We start from the raw sequence: 19,522 nt of genomic DNA, 5'->3' as shown, positions 1-19,522 counted from the left end.
TTGAAAAATATGTTAAATGCTCTTTCATTTGTTGGTCGCTTTAGATAAAAGCGTCTCCTAAATGAATACATTTGATAGTGACTGTATCATTACACTGTACATGGCTTTTTTAGTGCATTTAGATCATTGTCAAACATGATGTTATATCTGTAGGGCCACTTAAATAGACTAAAGGATACACAGGAAGTGCTTTCCTAATTACAGTGGATAAGGAACAGGAAGTGATGCGTATATGAACAGAAAATGTGTGTTTGCGTGGTCTGTGTGAGAATTGCTCTATCTGGCGTGTTGATCCGGACAGGCGGAGATGGAGAGAGCTCTTCTGCAGGGAGAGAGACAGGCTGAGTTGGAGCAGATCGAGGCCGAGACGGAGATTATCAACCAGCTGCAACGCAAGCTCAGTGAAGTGGAGAACACCTTCCAGAGAGAGAAAGACAAGGTACATGCATACACTTTTGCTTATTTATTTATAGAAGTATAGTGCCTTTCAGGGTTACTTAAATCTTTTTAATTAAAAAGTTATTTTTCAATGCTCTACCACAGGAAAAGTAGCTGACCGATATATATATAATATGATGTACTACAATTTAATGTTAGCAAAAGAGATATACAAGGTTGATGATCTCAAAATGGCCAAACACCTGTCACCCTTATTTTAAGATATTGTTATTACAATTTATTATAAACCCTCGTATATTGAGGAACAGTTCACCCAAAATGGAAATTTCTGTCATCATTTATTCACCCTCAAGTTGTTCCAAATCTGTATAGATGCTTTTGTTCTGATGAACACAGAAAGATATTTGGAAGAATGCTTGTATCCAAGCAGTTCTTGATCACCATTGACTACCATAGTACGACAATTTGTTTTATACATTTCTTTTTTCTGTTGAACACAAAAGTAATACTTAATTTTCCCATATTCGCAAAATTAATGTTCCAATCCCCACCCGGACTGTTATGTGTTTTATATTGTTGAGCCTCTCTGGACTGAACAGCATTTTCTGGTCTCTGACATTCCTTAAAGGCAAACCATTCTGCAGGATGGCCATTCAAGGCCCATTCTGGTCTCTGTTGCCATCCTCAGGTAAACAATACCAAAGAGCAACAACGCTCATCCAAACTAGCTGACAAATCGCTTTCCATCACATCAGGTCATTCCACATTCTTCAATAGAGGATCTGAAGATGTTAGTCAAGTTAAATCAACACTGACTGCTTTTGGTTGGCTAGAACATAAGAAGTGAGAGGTGTTTTTTCATTATCCTACTAGTGTGATGGTTCTCCTCAGGTCCTCTACAGAGCTTGGCGTCACTAACAAGCCTTCATTAACCTCTAATGTCCTCACTGCTTATCTCTGCACTCACAGACTTCTCATACTTTCTCTCTATTGGGTTCAAAACTGTTCAGCTCAACACAATCTCAGGCTGTGGGATTATTTCATTGGCTTTGAGGGACAATAGCTCCAGTGGTGCGAGACTCAGTCACTTTTGTGTTGGCTTTGTTTTATGGTGCTTTTCCATTGCTGAGTAATGCACGGGCACGGTACAGCTCACTTTTAAGGGGTTTACCTTAGTATGACCTCGGTCGAGGTTCCAAGCGTACTGTAGGGATACCAAAATGTGACGTGTTTACAGACAGATCACTTATTTGGGAACACATGGATGCACATTTTAATATGTAATATTAGCATTTTGTTATATGCTTTGTGACAGTAATATAGAGATTGAGACCCTTTGCACAATGCTAAATGCTACAATAGTTTACCCTAGTGCGCCGTCGAGCAAACCAACTGATCGTTGTCTGCTCTTTGCTGTTAGATGTCCCATACTCTCTGGTATTTTTAGCAGTATTTTGTTTTGATCCCCACCCACTTTGAAGCGGTACTTAACTGCTGTGGAAAAGCAAACTGAGGTGAAGTGAAGTTAGCTGTACCAAGCCGAGTCGTACCTAACCTGACGTTACCATGCAGTGTAAAAGCACCATTGATTAGACTTTTCCTGCACGCTGTTTTGGAATTCCAGTCCATTTCTGTCACCAGGTTCTGGTTTCTCTGTTAATTTCTGTCTCTGTTTACTTTGTCTTTGGAGATTAACTCATTGAAGAGACATTTAAAGGGACAGTTCAGCCCAAAATATACTTTCTTTCTTTGTTTACTCATCCTCATGTCTTCAAATACTGTACGATAGGTATGTGTGTGTAACAGACCAAAGATGAAGATAATTAGAAAAAAGATCTGCTTCTCACACAAAAATATGACTTGTTATGTAGTGCATGGATCGTCTGAACCACATTTCTGGCGCTTTGCTTTCTCTTTGGAGCTAGAAAGCCCCAGTTCCCATTCAGTGTAATTTTATGGAAACAAAATTTTACCCTGGATCACAAAACAAGTCCATGTAGCATGGGTATTTTTGTAGAAGCTCAACCTGATTTTGCCAAGTGGTTGATGTCCTCAGGTCAACATATTTTGTTGACCTAGAGATAACAATTTTATAAATAAAACGTAAACCCACACCAAACCACAACCCTGTCTATAACTTACCCCTAACATCAGAGGGAAATGATAAATGAAAAACAATGATCTAGAAGCACCTAATCCTGGTTGTAAGATTCAATTTAAAATAAACTGTAAATTTATTTCTGAAATCTGATTGGTTGTTTTAAATGTTGTTCCAGGGTCAACATGATGTTGTCCTAAGGATATCAACCACTTGGCAAAATCAGGAGAGCCAATTGTAGAAAGAGCCAACAATACATTGTATGGGTCAACATCATTAGGATATTAAGTAAAGATCATGTTCAATTAAGATTTTGTAAATTTCCTACTGTAAATATTTCAAAACTTATTTTTGTGAGAGGATGCAGCAAAATCCCTAAAAGAGCTCTTTGGGAATTTCCCACTCAAGTTTGGTATCAATGAAAAACGCTATGAAATTTACGCTTTTGAGTTACTCTCCGCAACACCATTACAGCGGTAATCCAAAAGAGAGCGTTAAAACAAACCCTTTTTTATTACAACGACCTGCTAAAGCACCTCTGGTGGACAACATTAAATGTGATTTTCTCATTATTTCGATTTTTTTGCCCGCTCAGATTCCAGATTTTCAAATAGTTATATCTCAGCCAAATATTGTCCTATCCATACAATTTGGTTTTGTGGTCCAGGGTCACAATTGTGTTTTTGTGCTACATGGAGAAAGCAAAGCAGTTTGCGATGGCATGAGGATGTGATGAAACAATTGTACTAAGATCTGATAATAGTGTAAAGAAACTTGTAAAACCAGTGTAAAAAGTTTGTGACTTTGGACAGGATCTTGCTTGCTTGAACACAGTTCCCTTTCAGGGATGGTTGTACAAATTAACATCTGTAATTTGTACCAAATTGATCTCAACTGCAAATGCATGTAGTGTTTACGCAAACATTGTCTGCCCAAAACATGTCTTTATACATTTTTGATACAGATATCTGAATCCAGTCCCTTTTTTGTTTAAAAGCACAACTTTTACAAAGATGTGCGGTGAATGTGCTCACATTGACTTATGATGAACACAATGCATGAATGAAATGTAGTTTCATGTGCATCAAGTTGTCTTCTAAACATTTGGAGACTGCGTTCAATATAAAGCCACCGAAAGACGAATATCCAGCTTCAAAGTTCCTGCCATTTTATGTGGCATAATCTCATTTTAAAAAGCACATACCAGCAGAAAATCATACCGCTGAAGTGAATGTCAAGAAATGCCTGAGAACAGAAGTCTGTTTGGCCCTGTCTTACAGTACGATTTTATATAGTTTACAGTGTCTTATAAACAGGGTTCCCACGGTCATGGAAAACCTGAAACATGGTTATGATAGCGATTGCTTTTTTGCAAGTACGGTGTCTTTAAAGATAATTCAAAAAAACGTATTCAGTGAACTAACTGTACTGGTAAATCATAGAAGACAAAATGAAGGAATGGGGAGCCTGTGCAAGGCCTAATGATCATCCTTTCTGGCGCCATCCATTGTGACCTCTAACCTCGGATGCTTCTGCATGGCGTGGTTTTGAGCTGTGTGTTCTCTTTCTCTCCTCTCCTCTCCCCGGACGTTGTGTTTTGTTTCTAGGAGAGGGCTAATGTTGACGCGGAGCGGGAAGCCCTGGAGAGGCTTCAGGATGGGTACAATGAGTTGACCAGCCAGCTGAATAATTGCCCCGAATCTCTGAGGGAACAGTTACAGGAACAACTCAAGAGGGTCAGTGACCACCAGGAACATCAGCACATGATCTGTTCCCACCCACAGCCACGTTCTGCTGCAGACACACATTCCCCAACAAACTCTTTTGGGTTCTCTTATGCAAGTCATGGTGATCTCAGCAGAAACAGCAGCATTTTAGTTGGTTTTTAGATATAATTTCAAGATTAATAAAACGGGTTTATTTAAAATAAACCTCTCTCAATGCAGTTCATTCTGAGATTGTGTTGTGCACGTAGTGTTGATCTCAGTACACTTTAAAACAAAGAAAAGTGTTTATTGTGAGACAAAAGTTCTCTGTAAAGGTTTTCAGAAGTTCAACATATATCTCATTATATACCGCATATTTTCTGCTCGGATCAGCGTCTCTTGTTGTCCATCTTGTGTCTTAGTTAAGTCCACAGATTCTTTGGGGCTAAATGGTGGTCTGTGTTGAATTTGCATGTTTATTTGTTTTATTTTTACATGAATTTGAATATTTTGGATTGTTGTTGAAGTCTGTGGTGTGCTTATGTCTGATGCCCAAGTGACACTAACATTTAACATGAACTAATCTATTAATACAAACACTAACATAGTGTCAGTCTGTCGGGTGTTGTTTCCATATCCATCACTTCTCTCTAAATATGCAGATGTCAGATTTCTTTTTAATATATTATGTGGTTCATGAGAAAAAGATGCAATACAATAGCAATAAAGAGCAGCTGTTATTACAGCTGTGTTGCATCGTTTTCAAAATAGGCTACCAAGTTTGTTTATACAGTTAGACAAAAGTATTATATACATTTGTTTGTTTACTTTGATACGCATAGATGAAACAATGTAAACACACACTTCTCTGGAAACATTTTTATGACTTAGCCCTGTTTAAAGTCAGAAACAGGATGTCGCATGCTCTGAACCTTCAAGCTCCTCAGTGACACAAACACTTGAGTTGACTGAAAGTTAATATAGGGTCTTTGAGATCTACACAGAAACCCATGACAGACATCTCTGCATTCTAAACAGATTTAGCTTTCTCTGAAAGTAGACGTCATTTTATCTGTTTTACTTTCCAAACTGGTTTATTTATTACTTATGTATTTCAGATCACCATATATAAAAATACAGCTTAAATTTAAGAGACCATTTCAAAATTATGTTGTTCGCGTTTGGTGTGAACCAAGCATAAAAGTTCAAATATTTCCATCTTGATGCGGCTCCTTATTTGTGCACGCCTGCTGCGTATCTACATTTATTTCTTGGTTTACACCAAACGTGTACAATTGCGTTCCACGCTTTCTATTACTCGCAGGAAAAGTTTGTTATTTGCGTGAGTGACGCGAAAAACATCACGCAATAAGGAGTGTCTTCACGCATCCAGACCCGTCAAACAGTAGGTTTCAATGAGCTTTTCATTCGAGTTGAAAATCATCAGTCTTTCGCATCGCCTGCCGCGAGTTTGCATCGATTCGCATCTTTGCATTGACTTTGTATGTAATTGACAATATCAAATCTCTCAATTCGCATTTGTTGTTAACCCAGCATAAAGCTGTTGTAAGGATCAGCTGCTCTGTGCTATTGCTGATAGGATTAAGTGGCTTCTTGTTGACCTTGTTCTTGATGTATGTTTAGGAAGCGGAGACTCTTGAAGTTGCGACCAAGCAGTTCGAGGACCTGGAGTTTCAGCAGTTAGAGAAGGAGAGCAGTCTGGAGGAGGAACGCGAGACCATCAGTCAACAGTTGCTTCAGGACAGAGCTCAGTACCACAGCAGCATCACCAAACGAAAGGTGATTAAACAATGCAATCTACAGCATGCAATGAAAACCACAGGGAAGTTAATGTGAAATCAATATTTGTCCTGTTTACCTTCATTTTCAAGTGCCATTTCATTTTTCAGACAGTATTTGTACTCCAATTTTTGAAACTGTTGTTTCCAGGAGAAAGTTGCTGCTTTGGAAGCCCAAGCCAGTCAGTTGGGCATGCAAGCGGCTCAGGAGTGTGAGAGACTGGCTAAAGACAAAAGCGTCACCTTGCAGCAGCTTCAGAAGGTACATCTTCTTCTAGTACTCATAACACTTTTCCTTTAATAACAACTCTAGTTCCCTCTTCATACGTGTTTATCATTAGCTAGTTCTTTATTAAAGCTGACTTGTCCTGTGTTTCAGGAAAAAGATAGGCTTGCCAATCTGGAGAGAAGGTACCAGAGTTTAACAGGAGGGAAGACTTTCCCAAAGAGCTCCAGCTCTTTTAAGGAGGTGAGCAGAGTCAGATCTTATTTTATAATACAAAACTTCCGAAAAAAGACCAGCATCCCTGATCACAAGAATATCTTGTGTTTTATGCGGCGGTTTGCCGGTGTTAGCCAAATGTTTCTGGTTTACTTATCATTTACCATCCAATAATAATTGGGTTTGCCAAACAGGAAATGAAATCTTTTAGACTCAGGATCTTGTTTGACTTATAAACTCCACGTAGGATGTGCTTCACATCAGTGAAACTGACCTATTAGATGATGACCACTCCCACTCCACCCCTTATCACACTTCCTCATTCTACTCATATCCCATCATGCCTCAGGAGGTAACCCAACGAATTGTTGATGGATGCAGCCTGCAGCATCTCAAAGTTCTTATGAAGACTAGCCTTAAGCCTTCTCATTGAACATCCCCATACAAAACAAACTTTGGCCTGTATTATTGTCTTTTCACACTTCTCTGATACTGTATTTTGAGAGACGTTTATCGAATATGTGCTCGACATCATTTCTATGGTGTGTACCATCTATTTGTAACCTAATTTCTGCCAACAAAAACAAAAAATAATGCACACATGCAGTTGCATTCAGCATATCTGTCAGTATCGGCATGCAAGTAAACTGACAGCTGAACTTTTGTCCTGCATGAATGGGTCGGCTAAGGAATACTTGAAGCTGTCGGATGTTTATAAGATGTATGGGAGTGATTTCCATGACACCCAGCTCACCGCCGCTTCCTCGCACGGCTTCTCGCTTGCCCTTGACCCGTCTGTAGCCCCTCGTGAGGTATCATTGCTGCTCTCCTCTCTTCACTTTCTTTCTGTCTGCTTTTGTGTTGTAGATGCATCTAAAGATTTTTATGCTGTTTATTTTATGCATTAGAGTTATGGTAATCATAGTTGAACCAGATGAATCTATAATATAGTAAGAGGAGATGTTCTAGTTGATTTGTTTATTCTGTCAGTTTTATATTGCCGGCAACAATTTTGTTACTTTGCAGTGCGGCTATGCAAAACAAAGCTTTAAAATCTATTATTACCCCAAACATTTCTATATTTATAATAATAATATACTTTGTTACATTTATTTAGGGCTTTTCTGGGCACTCAAAGCGCTATAAATGGCGCGTTATGTCTATATTTAAATTTGAATTATGTAACCCCTCATTCCAATTGATTTCGATTGGCTGTCGACTTCACTATTCTCTTGAATTCAGAGCGATTTTAAACCGATTTATTAACCGTAGCTTTATAGTTATAGTTCTTGGTGTAAACAGCCTTTTTTTCAAAATGTCTTTAACGTGGAGACAATTGCAGTTGAAGATTGTGTTAGCTTATAATATAATGTTGTTATTTAACACTTTACCAAGTTAACTTGCTTCATAGTTGCTAAACTCTCATTTACTGTTTGTCTCTTTCCTGCTCTGCTACTCCGTATTTCTCTCCTGCGTGTGTCTGCCTTTGGCTGTAAGGAATATGTGACCGTGGGTCAGTTAAACCAGATGTATGGGATGCCGAAGGTGGAGTCTTCTCCCACCTCTCCTCCTCAATTCCTTCAGTCGTCTCTCACAGACTCCGCCTTCTCCAGCCTCCCCTCCCCTCACGGCTCCTCCCTATCGCTCTCCTTTGAGGTGTGTCTCTTTAATTCCTCTGGGTTCTCTTCGGCATTTTGCTCCTACTTGGTGTCAGGTCTTCACCTTTTCAGAAGATTTTAAGCAGAAATTTAACATAAAACATTTGAAACAAAGGAGAAATCTGTGTATGTTCTTGGGGTTTCAAAGAGATCCCACTCTAACTTTTTGGTTGTAGACCAAAGCTCTTTGCCATTCTGTCATTAAACAAATCTGCTCATTAACACTCTTCTCATTAACACCGTTCCACCTCTATCTCCTCTCTGTGCTTGTGCTGCGTTTGTTAAGCGTCAGTCGGAGTGGGGCAGGCCTCACGTGCCCGCTCTAGATTTAGAGCTCTGGTACCAGGAGGTGATGGCAGCTGGAGATCTGAACCAGCTCTGCCCTCCTCCCCTTCCGGCTAAAGCTTTCTCAACACGCAAGCCCTTGCAGGTAACAGCCAGAAGCTCAGCTCTCCTCAACCTCTTCTGCTCTTTCATATTTTCACTCACCATCCTTACAGATATCTTTTATCTTGAAGCATTGAAGAGTTTGGTTTTGTGGGTGTTTTACACTTTGCTTTTATTTTGTATGTTTTGAAGGTTTTGAGATTCAGCCATGTTTGTCACTGAGCTGTTTTTCCATCTGTAGCAGTAAAAAGAATTCTCATGTTATTTAGTTATTTACTGTGTCAAGTTAGGGCTGTCACAATATCACATTTTCTCTACAAGAACATCTTGGACAACAGAATTCCCGACTATGACATTATTGTGATATCTAGTGATAAGTAGTGATAAGTGAAAGATTCATCTTCCATTTGGTTTAGATTGTGCTTTTTTGACCAATGACAATTTTCTTTAAAAATAAAAACGTTTTAGGCCATAGGTTTACAACCATCACCTACTATACTGGAGTGTCAACAAGATACTGATGCTAAATTATTTACAATAATATCATACGTGTAGTGTTAACATAATCAATAATCATGGTTAATTATATCATTGTGTATACTAATATATTGTGACACCCCTAACTACAATCTTACTGCAGTTTTAAACCTGAATCACTTCATTTGTTTTGCTGACTAAATTAAAACTTTACCAAAAAATCTTTCTTCTGTGTAGACGGGTTTATCGGATGCACAAGCCTGCCCCTAATAATATCATATATTTATGTTTTCGATTGATTTATAGTAATTTAAATGTATATTCATATTTGATTGTATAATATTGTATATAATAAACAATTTGTTGAATTTTATTGTATATTAATATTACTGATTTGGCAATTGTGGTGGGGCAGGAGAGACACCCCTCATGTGATTGTAAAGCGGTTTGGGTGTACAGCAATACACAAAAAAGCGCTTTATAAATGCCTCTTTTATTGATTCATTCATTCATTCACTGTTGAATGGTTGTGTAACTTTGTCGAATCTTAGTTTAGCCAAGTAATGGTTCTTCTTCTGGTAACCCAAAGTAATACTGGCTAGACAAACTTTTAACTTGCAAGCTTATGTCATTTAATTATGTGTTTAGCTTTTTTTGAGTAATAATCTACAGGGACCTTTGCAGAGGTGTACCAGAAGTTTAGTTTGGGCCACAAGAGCGTGCATGCGCAGTAACGTTTGTTTATTGCTCTGGAACCGCATACAATGAAAAACAATGGTGACTCGTGTTGTCTAGCTTCAAAAAGGACCATAAAAGCATTATATAAGTAGTGTACACTATTCCAAGTTCTCTTAAGACATATTAGCATCCTGTTAGGACAAGACTGAAACATAAGTTTTTATTCAATGCAAACCTTACTGGACAGTCATAGTCAGTCATCATTTAGTTTCATTGTAAAAAAGGAGCAGGACATTCTGCTATGACTTCTGTTCTACTCAAAGGATGACAGAAAGTCATACAGGTTTTAAATAAATTTTGATCAAAATGTGTTATTGGTTGATCTATTACTTTAAATGGAGCATAAATTACTCCCCATTTACTGTATTTACGAAGGGAGAAAGGTTACATATATACGTTGTGTTAAATTCAATAAAAACGACTAAATACAAAGGCAATCTTAATTATAAAGTACAATCCATTTTCACTGTACAAAGAGTCCTCGAAAGCTATGTTACAGGAATTTACTTTCACTAAAAATAAGTTTTGTTCATCAGAAATTAACATTCAATCATCATTTTTTCACTCAAAAGTCATTTCGAACTTGTAAAATACAGAATATTCAGTAGAATTCCTTGTTTAACTTGTTTATTGTGTCTATGTCCTGCAGGTTTATCGCTCACGTTTGGACAGCGACTCCAGCCAATCGTCTCTGAGACCTAAAGTCAGCGCCGGTCTGTCCCCTACATTCACTACAGCTACACTCGGACGCAACACTCCCGCCAGGGTAAATACAGCATTCAGTCTCTGTTACACCCCTGCCAGGGTAAATAGTGCATTCAGTCCCTGGTTATCAGAATCTCCAGCATCATTTAATGTGGTAATTTAGTCCCCTCCTTGTTAAATATGCTGGTGGAAATAATTGCTTGTGTTGTTTACTCAGAGCGCTTTGATGGTAGCCAACAGCACCGGGAGTCTCCCACGCAACCTGGCAGCCACGCTGCAGGACATCGAGACCAAGAGGCAGCTGGCCCTTCAGCAGAAAGGTAACGTGAAACGGCAGCTTGACGGTCACAAACTGAGCCAGATAACACCATCAAATTTAGAGGATTTCTTTATACGAAAAAAGTATTTCTGACTATTTACTCACCTTTTTTAACTCACGGTTTTATTCACAAGCATGTTATCTCAGTATTTGTCCCTGCACTTGTTGTTTTCATAAGGCCAGCAAGTTATTGAGGAGCAGAGGCGGCGTTTGGCCCAGCTGAAGCAGAAGGCTGCAGTGGAGGCTCAGTGCCAGTGGGAGGCGCTCCATGGCTCTCAAATACAGCTCAACAACCCCTTTACCTCCAGCCCCTCACCGGTCGTACATCACTCCATCCTGCACCACACTTCGCCCTCTGCTGGCGAACAACCATACGACACCCTCAGTCTGGAGAGCTCAGACAGCATGGACACCAGCATCTCCACGGGAAACAACTCTGCCTGTTCCCCCGACAACATGTCCAGGTTAGACATTCCCAAATGGTTTTGGGAACGCTTAGGTGATGGCCTTGTGACAGGAATTCTGTGGCTTTTCTCTGCATGCCTGTTTCAAGCTATATGATCAACCATCTGTTTATTCACACTCGCGGAGGGTTTCAACCCCCACCGCCACACTCGCTTCCTTTGAAAATGTGGAAACAAATGAAACAACACGCAGGCTTGAGGCAACGGTTTATGTTGATGCTGGTTGCGTGAAAGCGGTGTTTAAAAGAAACGTACGAGCGCAAATAAGGCAAATTAGGCTTGCAAAAATGTCAGCATCTGAAAAGGCGTCTTTTGACAAACACATGCCTGAGGTTTGACTGGTTGCGTATCCACCCTTCCTCTCTCTCCTACTGTTCTTTATTTATATTTGTGCACTTCACGTTCACATTAAATAACTGTTTGTTATACTTGATTTTTACTTTGCCAATCTGCAGCCTTCAGTGGTCAAATATTTTTCATAGGGTTATCGAATGATGAATCGTGATTAATCGCATCCAGAATAAAATTCATTGTTAGCATAATATATGTATATTACTTATATTAATTTCGTATTTCTAAACACAAACACGTACATATTTAGGATATATTCACACATTAATATCTACCAATAATTTAAAATGTATATAAATATTTATTTAATTTTATATTTTTCTTAAATATATGCATGGATGTGTATGTTTTTATAACTACAAAATTAATATGCACAGCAAACAGACATCAATTATGTAAACATAAACGTTTATTTTTGTTGACATTTTTAAATAATGACATTATTTTATAGCGATGGTGTATAAATAACTAAATAAAATGGTGTTTTATACATAACCATGGTTCAACCTTTCCGTGGTGTCTAGAAATAACTTAATAAAATAATTTAAGCTTGAATCAATATTTTATGTCAGATTATTTATTTAGTAAATAGATTTTTTTATGCATTAAGCAGAATAATGTACAGTAGGCTGGTCATGATCATGAAATCAACCGCCTCAGGTGAAAAGGATTCCAGCGCCAAGTTTACGTAATCCACATCCATAATTTCATCAGAATCCAGCCTCAGCTCAGCCTATATTCGAAAATTCTGTCATTATTAACATCCATGTCTTTTCTAAGAATCACAAAATAAACATTTAAAAAAACAAAAACTTAAGTTTCATTTGGATATATGATTTTTTTAAAGTAACATAATAAAAAAAGGACTCTTTTAATATCCATTTGATTCAAGTCACTAATTTAAATACTCCTCAATAATTTTCTCAATATTAATAGCGCTTTTGGTCTGTTTTGCAAAAAAAGATTTTTAATGTAGCCTGAAGGTCATATGAAGCCTTTTTTGTAATTTACATGACGCACACGATCACTACAAACTCTCACTGTAAGGAAAGAAACTGCTTAAAGACTTCATTTTGAATTTAATTCTCTTGTTGTGTTTAGTAAAAAAATTTAACTGTGCGCATCTGAAACAACATAAAAATAAATGATAGCAGAATTTTGGGGTGCACTGTTGCTTCAATATGGCTTTAATTGCAAGCAGATGCCCAAGCCAGAAATTAATGAGATGTGAACGCCGGCACCTGACAATAACATTGAGGTCTCAAATTACAAATTTAATCTTATCATGGAAGCTTTGTGTTAAAATGTTGCACACAGAAGCGTGTAATGTACAGTGAAGTACACAGCTTGAGTACTGTAGCTTGACCTGGGCGAAGCGGCAGCGTTGTAAACAGCCTTCAGCTGTTTCTCTCTCAGGAGAGAGTTTGTTTACTTGAACAGTTTGTTTTCTCTCCTGTTACAGTTCAAACTAAAGCTAATCCACGACTCGTCTCTAGATCCATCCATAATGCATTTTCCTTTTACTATGTAGTCCACATGTGCCTCATTTGCATGTTTTATTGCAAAAATTTCACGCTCATATTTGGAGCCCAGCTGTATTTTAACATGACGAAATATTTCGTAATCCGCCAGTCTCTGATCTCTGAAACGTCATTCATCCCATGACTGAGTCACTAACCGCGCGCAAACCACTTTAACCAGGCCACTTTAATTGCTACACTGTATTTAAATTAAATCTTTAGCTGTATTTTTAGCCACTTCTCTATGTAAATTGGGCGCTCATCCCTATTAGCCTGCCGACTTTAACGTTACAGTATTGCTGTGTGAAGAAAGTAAATTTTATTTAAAGGAGATGTTTGAGTACATTTTCTATTGAACATGGCAGCAGATATTCATTTAATATATCCAGACCCGTGGTGCAGTCGAGTGCACTTTAAAAAACCTGTTCTACTTTGCTGGAGAAAAGCGTACCAGTTACAGTAAATTATTCCAGATTTTCATAGTCTCCTTTAGAATCGAGCATTCAGATCCGGCCTGCAGATTGGAGGATGACACCATGCATCTTTGACAGACACTTTTATTCATGGCAACCTACAGTGCATTCAGTCTCTGCAAATTGTATCAGTTTTTGTGGGGAATCGAAACTATAACCAGTTAATGCAATCCTCCAATATTTTGTTTAAATGAATCGTTACCTGATTTGTAAATTAGTTTACTACATCGAAATCTTAAAGTGCGCTCATACACATCATGTTGTTAAAAGAGATTTCAATCTATTTCTCAGTGCCAGCGGTATGGACACATTGAAGATTGAGGAGATGGAGAAAATGCTGAAAGAGGCACAACTGGAGAAAGCTCGACTCATGGAGTCCAGAGTGAGTCAGAGATCATAACAATACGAGTATAGAATCAATACAGAACGTAGATGAATAATACCTTTATGTCTTGATCCACCATTGTCTAATAACCACACCTCTATGTCTCGCAGGAGCGTGAGACTCAGACACGTAAGCTGATGCTGGATGAGGAGAGGAGAAGAAGAGAGAAGGCGGAGAAGAGACTGGAGGAGGAGACGGTACACAGGCAGCAGCTGATAGAGAAGGAGGTGAAGATGAGGGCCAAAAACTTCTCCCAGGTGACGAGTCAGGTCTCTCGACTGAAACTTCATGGTCTTTCTACTGCTCAGGTGTTTTGTATTTACATCACTGTGAATATCAGCGCAGTTTTGTGATGCAGTTGTTCAGCACAACATTTATGCAACAGATATTTTAAGTTAAGAATTATTATTAGTAAACTAATATTAAAAAGTTAATATCGACTGACAGTTCAAACAGGGCAATTGTTTTTGTACTGGCAACACAATAATTTGTCTATTTATGTCAAATAACAAGATAGAGGACATTTTATTGTAGTTTTATTCATATTTTTGATCTGTATTTTCAGTTTATTTTATTACTTATTTGTTCACTGTTTTGTTCAATTTTAATTTAGTTTTATTATTTAGTTGTTTTTCTTTTCTTTTGTTGTTCTTTATTATTAGTTAAGATATTTTTTATCAAGTAATATTTAGTCCGCTATTTAATTTAATTACAGTTAACCGAAATGTTTGAATTGTTTTCACTTTAGTTTTAGTAAATTTTTATTCTACCGCACTGTACTGAATGTTTACTTGGGTAAACAAAAGTGCTTCATGTTAAGTCATCGTTTTATTGTTTCTATTTAATTAAAAAACATTAATTATATTTTCGACTCTATTATAACAGTACTTTGAGGTTCTAAATAGCTATTAAGGAAAACAACTGCACGTTTTGTTCACACATTTTGTCACTTTCTGTAGCATTTTGGGCAGAGCAACAACAAGCGTGATACAAACATTCCAGCAATGTTTGTCAGTGCTCCTACAACATTAATGGCTTGTCCCGTTAAATTAGAGTACGGGAACCAACATGTGTAACGTAGTAAAAGATTCAGTGATTTCCGCGTAAACATATCTCTAGTTAAATCACACGGGACTTCATCAGCACGTCTTTCTGTTTTCCAGGCGCGCCCCATGACACGATACCTGCCTATACGTAAAGAGGAGTTTGATCTCCGAACCCACATCGAGTCCTCAGGTCACAACGTGGACACGTGCTACCACGTGATTCTCACCGAGAAGATGTGCAAGGGCTATCTTGTCAAGATGGGAGGAAAGATCAAGTCCTGGAGGAAGCGCTGGTTCGTCTTTGATCGTCTCAAAAGGACTTTCTCCTACTACGCCGGTACGTGTGTCTTCTCCTTACTGTGCACTATGCAAATGTTGCCTGGCAAACGCAACGTTACGCTTTCGTCCCCCCTGAGGTCGAGGAAAGAAATGAGGGTAGAACAAAGAATGAATTGTGGGTAAATCCAGCAGTGGGGGGATATGGATAATTAGTAATTCTTAAGCTCGCAGCGGCTCCCGTGATTTCCGATAGCCTCGGGTGAGCCGGGGGCATACAAATAACCAGAAGCCCGTCCGCATGCTATCTGATGGTGATGAAATCTTCCGCAATGCTGAGGAAATCATGCTCATCACCCGGCCGAGGCGCGCGGCAAAGCGTGCTCTCGCTCGCTTTTTATTTCTGCATGGAAAGTGAAGGGGTTGCACCACAGTAACAAGGTCACACCGGTGCTTACCGTATCATTATTCTCGAGGGGAGTCGGGACTCGTTTGTTTTCTCAGCCGTCACATTACCCTGCATCAGCTCTGTAACTTCTGTCATGTTCACAGATAAACACGAGAGCAAATTGAAGGGCGTCATCTACTTCCAGGCCATCGAAGAGGTTTACTACGATCATCTACGTAGTGCCACAAAGGTATGACCCCGTATTAAATGAGAAGCCCTTGTGCACAGGAAGAAGATGAGTCGGGCACTGTTTTTTTGTTCTGTACTCCCGCTGCACTGTTTCATTTGATCTTTTGTGGTTGCTTATTTCTTTGTTTTTCTTTCTCTCATATGCTGTAACTCTGCTGTCAATTTTCCCCACCCCACTGTTTCTCATTCTTTGACACAGAAAGGATTTTTCAATCTGAATTTGACAAACGTATGTATCGCTTCGGCACATCACCCTGCATGTGCTTTGCTTTGATTGATGCTCTGCAAAAAAATCTCATTATTTGTTTTGTTTTCCAGTCTTTAAACAGTGTTTAAACTTCCTATAAGCAAGAGATTTAGAGAAGATAATGAGGCAGATGATTTTTTATATTAAATAAATTTAATTTAATTTAACAAGTCTCAGTTAATAAGATTCAGAGATTTAGCTTTAAACAAACAAAAGAACAAAATGCAAAACACTGAACAAATGCTTATTTAAAAAGGAAAAAACTATTTCCAATTAGGGTGAAAAACAAGATGTTATTATCTAATGCAATTTTGTTCATTTATTTTGTTTAAATCTTTTGACTAGAAAACACACACACACAAATATTAAAGACTGAGAGAGAATGTTGTTTTTTTTGCCCGTAATTCCTGGATTTTTCACACATTTACTCTCATGTTCCCCTGAGACTAATTAGCAAATCTTTTATTGTATTGTTTTGAATAACTGGACCATTTGCACTTTTCCTGGAGATACTTTGAGGTCTCTTGGTTTTCTTTTGCTTCATTTTGATGACGAGTGTATAAAGTAATTTACGACTAGGGCGCATTTCCCTTTAATGTTTCTCAGAGTTACTCCCACCCTTGTGTTTGTGTATGTTTGGGGTGTGTGCTGCGAGTACTTAATGTTTGTATAACTTCATTGCCCCACAGATGCCACGGTCTGGTATATTAGAGGAACTTGTGTGGGTATAACATGGCATTAGAATCCATTTGATGTTTGTATAGATTTGTTTCCCTGTTGCATGTCTTAGCCTGAATGCTTTGTTCCAATCTTTTTAATAATGAGTGTTTTGCTGAGGGTATTGAATCATCACATTTCACATAATCACATGACAAGAAATGTATTAGATGACCTGCACATTGTGTTACATTGTGTAAAAATGTATTAGTGAATACATAATAATTGATTATTTATTGTTATTAATTGAAAATGAAATAATACTAAATATAAATAAATAAAAATATGATTCCCCTACATGCACTTTGCATTATTGATGTAACCATTTATATTATTCCTCATTATTTGTAATCCCTTCTGGCTTGACACCACACATACATAGCAGATAGAATTTGCACAATAACCAATCCATATTGTCTGATGCCTCGCTGATGCAATTCTTTCTCTCGGCCTCCAGAGCCCCAACCCCTCACTGACGTTCTGCGTAAAGACCCATGACAGGCTTTACTACATGGTGGCCCCCTCCGCAGAAGCCATGAGAATATGGATGGACGTGATCGTGACGGGAGCCGAGGGCTACACACAGTTCATGAACTGAGATGAAGAACTATCGGCGCTCGCTGATGCAGACTTCAAAACTCCAGACTGTTCGGCAGGGACACTTCAAACGACCTAGACCTGTTATTCTCAACTAGAGGAAAAAACTTTCTTTTGTTACTTCCTTTTTTGTTTTCTGAAGATGTCGTATATTTGCACGGCTGCGCAGAGGCTCACCCACCGGAGGTTTTCTGCATCTGCCTGGATTCAAAAAGGGAGCCGGAAGATGAAAAGACGGAGTGAGCTGAGCCTGCAGGTGGCGGCGCGGTTGCCATTGATGAAAATGCCTTTTTGCCGTCAGAGATATCTTTCAGTTGCAGTTTTTGTTGTCTGGACTTTTATTTGTGATCCAAATGATTTGTCTTTCCACACACATCATGGGGGAAAATGCCAAATGACATTATGCCATTCTGGAATTGTGTCGAATCGACCGACATGAAATGGCGGACGTGAATTTACTGCCGTAGGTTATGTTAGATGTAGTATTGCATTCATATACAAACACGAGACGAGCTCAAAATCTGGTTTTACTGAAACAGATTTCATTCACCAAAGCTCACCAACCAGCTCAGGAGTTCATATTTATTGTAGAGAGATAATCAAACTCCTGTATAATTGTATCTCACTGTCCTTGCGTCCAACTAATTATTTTAGATATTCCACACATGTACGACTCACACACACGCAACGTATAGAGTTTATTTGCCAAGTCCTGATAACTTGATCTTGTGATTTTAGTCCAGAGGGAGGCGGCCTTCTCTTATCACTGCCAGCCCGCGAGAGCTCTGAATAATCGCCACACAAAAGGAAACATCGTCATGATCATGCAAGTCATGCAGTGCCTTGATATCGACCTGAATTTGTCACTCTTGGAACTGTTACACTAGTGAAAAACGGCGAGACAGTCTTATTCCATGTGAGGTACAATATATATATAGTGGGGTACTATTTTACAAAATCTTATGACAATTCTGAACATCAAACGTGTAATTAAAAAAATGATGATTTGGATTATTCACATCTGTGTCTGAGGTGATACTGCTTTAATACATAATTTAAGGAGAGATCTTTGAGTATTAACAGTTGTTCTATCTTACCTAAAATGTTTATTTATAGATCATGTTGAAAAGACCAACACGCTTTGCCTTTTCCCAAAACCAAACGGTAAGAGACAAATATCCACAAAGAACACATCAACATGAAAAAGTCTTCGTTTTGCGTGTTAAATGTCTATGAAGTCTTTCACACCAATTGGTGAAAACAGTGTTGTAACAATGTTGAACAGAAATACAGCCACAGTTTTCATTATTTGAAGTGTTTTGTGTTTGTTTCCCTAAATATACTGTTAAAAAGTCACCACTGCGTTCAGACACAAAGCATGTAGAGCAGAGGTCACAACCGAACGCAGACTTCAGATGTAAAAGGGCAAGTGGTCCTCAGTGCTATAATTAACACTGCAACATACACGGGGGTCTTGCATCAGGACTATAGCATTTTGTCATGACACCAGACCAGAGAGCAGCGCCATAAATTAAATAGCCACTGCTAAAATATAGAAGTGTACCCAAAGAAAGTTTGTAGTAGGGTTGTCAGGGTTGCATAAACATATCTTACAATACTATACCAGCTTAATTATCACGATACCAAGTAGTATCCAAACCAGATTTCCTTAATACACAGATCCAATTGAAACATTTTTTGTATTAACTATAGTAAACTGTATTATAGTGTACACTTACATATTTAACTGTGGTAATTGGATAAATTGTAGAAAATACTATAATATATTTTACTATGGTGAGACTCAAAAACACTTGAACATTTTTCAGGTGGAATTTATTCAAATGTGATACAAAATTCATTTTTACAGAAATATTAATAATGGGAATTGTTAGGCGTAGTTTAAAGTCCCAGTGAAGACAAGAATTACAATGCCTACTTTTTCATGAAATATTGCAGCGTTTATTGTAGTTAATCAGTGTGGATCATTCCCTTTTTAAAAATCACATGCCCTTGTAATCCTTAGGTAATCTGAAAATGCACTTCCTTCCTGTAATGACTATCAATTTTGGTGATATGTG

General features: G+C 38.2%; 1 protein-coding gene across 4 annotated transcripts in view; it reads left to right on the top strand.

Annotated features, from left to right (window-relative positions):
• Positions 1 to 18,749, top strand: part of phldb1b (pleckstrin homology-like domain, family B, member 1b) — a 56,098-nt gene extending 37,349 nt beyond the window's left edge. For all 4 annotated transcript variants that reach the window (XM_056756589.1, XM_056756591.1, XM_056756588.1 and 1 more), the window contains 17 exons: positions 302 to 439; positions 1,028 to 1,087; positions 4,105 to 4,233; positions 5,848 to 6,003; positions 6,154 to 6,264; positions 6,382 to 6,471; positions 7,134 to 7,256; positions 7,942 to 8,100; positions 10,354 to 10,470; positions 10,627 to 10,729; positions 10,907 to 11,192; positions 13,828 to 13,918; positions 14,032 to 14,178; positions 15,085 to 15,304; positions 15,796 to 15,881; positions 16,080 to 16,109; positions 17,302 to 18,749. In XM_056756589.1, coding sequence (XP_056612567.1) covers positions 302 to 439; positions 1,028 to 1,087; positions 4,105 to 4,233; positions 5,848 to 6,003; positions 6,154 to 6,264; positions 6,382 to 6,471; positions 7,134 to 7,256; positions 7,942 to 8,100; positions 10,354 to 10,470; positions 10,627 to 10,729; positions 10,907 to 11,192; positions 13,828 to 13,918; positions 14,032 to 14,178; positions 15,085 to 15,304; positions 15,796 to 15,881; positions 16,080 to 16,109; positions 17,302 to 17,442 — 2,187 coding nt within the window. In that variant the 3' untranslated portion in view covers positions 17,443 to 18,749. The remainder of the gene's footprint in view (positions 1 to 301; positions 440 to 1,027; positions 1,088 to 4,104; positions 4,234 to 5,847; positions 6,004 to 6,153; positions 6,265 to 6,381; positions 6,472 to 7,133; positions 7,257 to 7,941; positions 8,101 to 10,353; positions 10,471 to 10,626; positions 10,730 to 10,906; positions 11,193 to 13,827; positions 13,919 to 14,031; positions 14,179 to 15,084; positions 15,305 to 15,795; positions 15,882 to 16,079; positions 16,110 to 17,301) is intronic.
• Positions 18,750 to 19,522: the final 773 nt, after the last annotated feature.

Source organism: Triplophysa dalaica, chromosome 9 (assembly GCF_015846415.1).
Source record: "Triplophysa dalaica isolate WHDGS20190420 chromosome 9, ASM1584641v1, whole genome shotgun sequence".
NCBI classification, from domain to species: domain Eukaryota; kingdom Metazoa; phylum Chordata; class Actinopteri; order Cypriniformes; family Nemacheilidae; genus Triplophysa; species Triplophysa dalaica.
The sequence above is the reverse complement of the archived record's forward strand: the minus strand, read 5'-3'. Positions and strand labels throughout refer to the sequence as shown.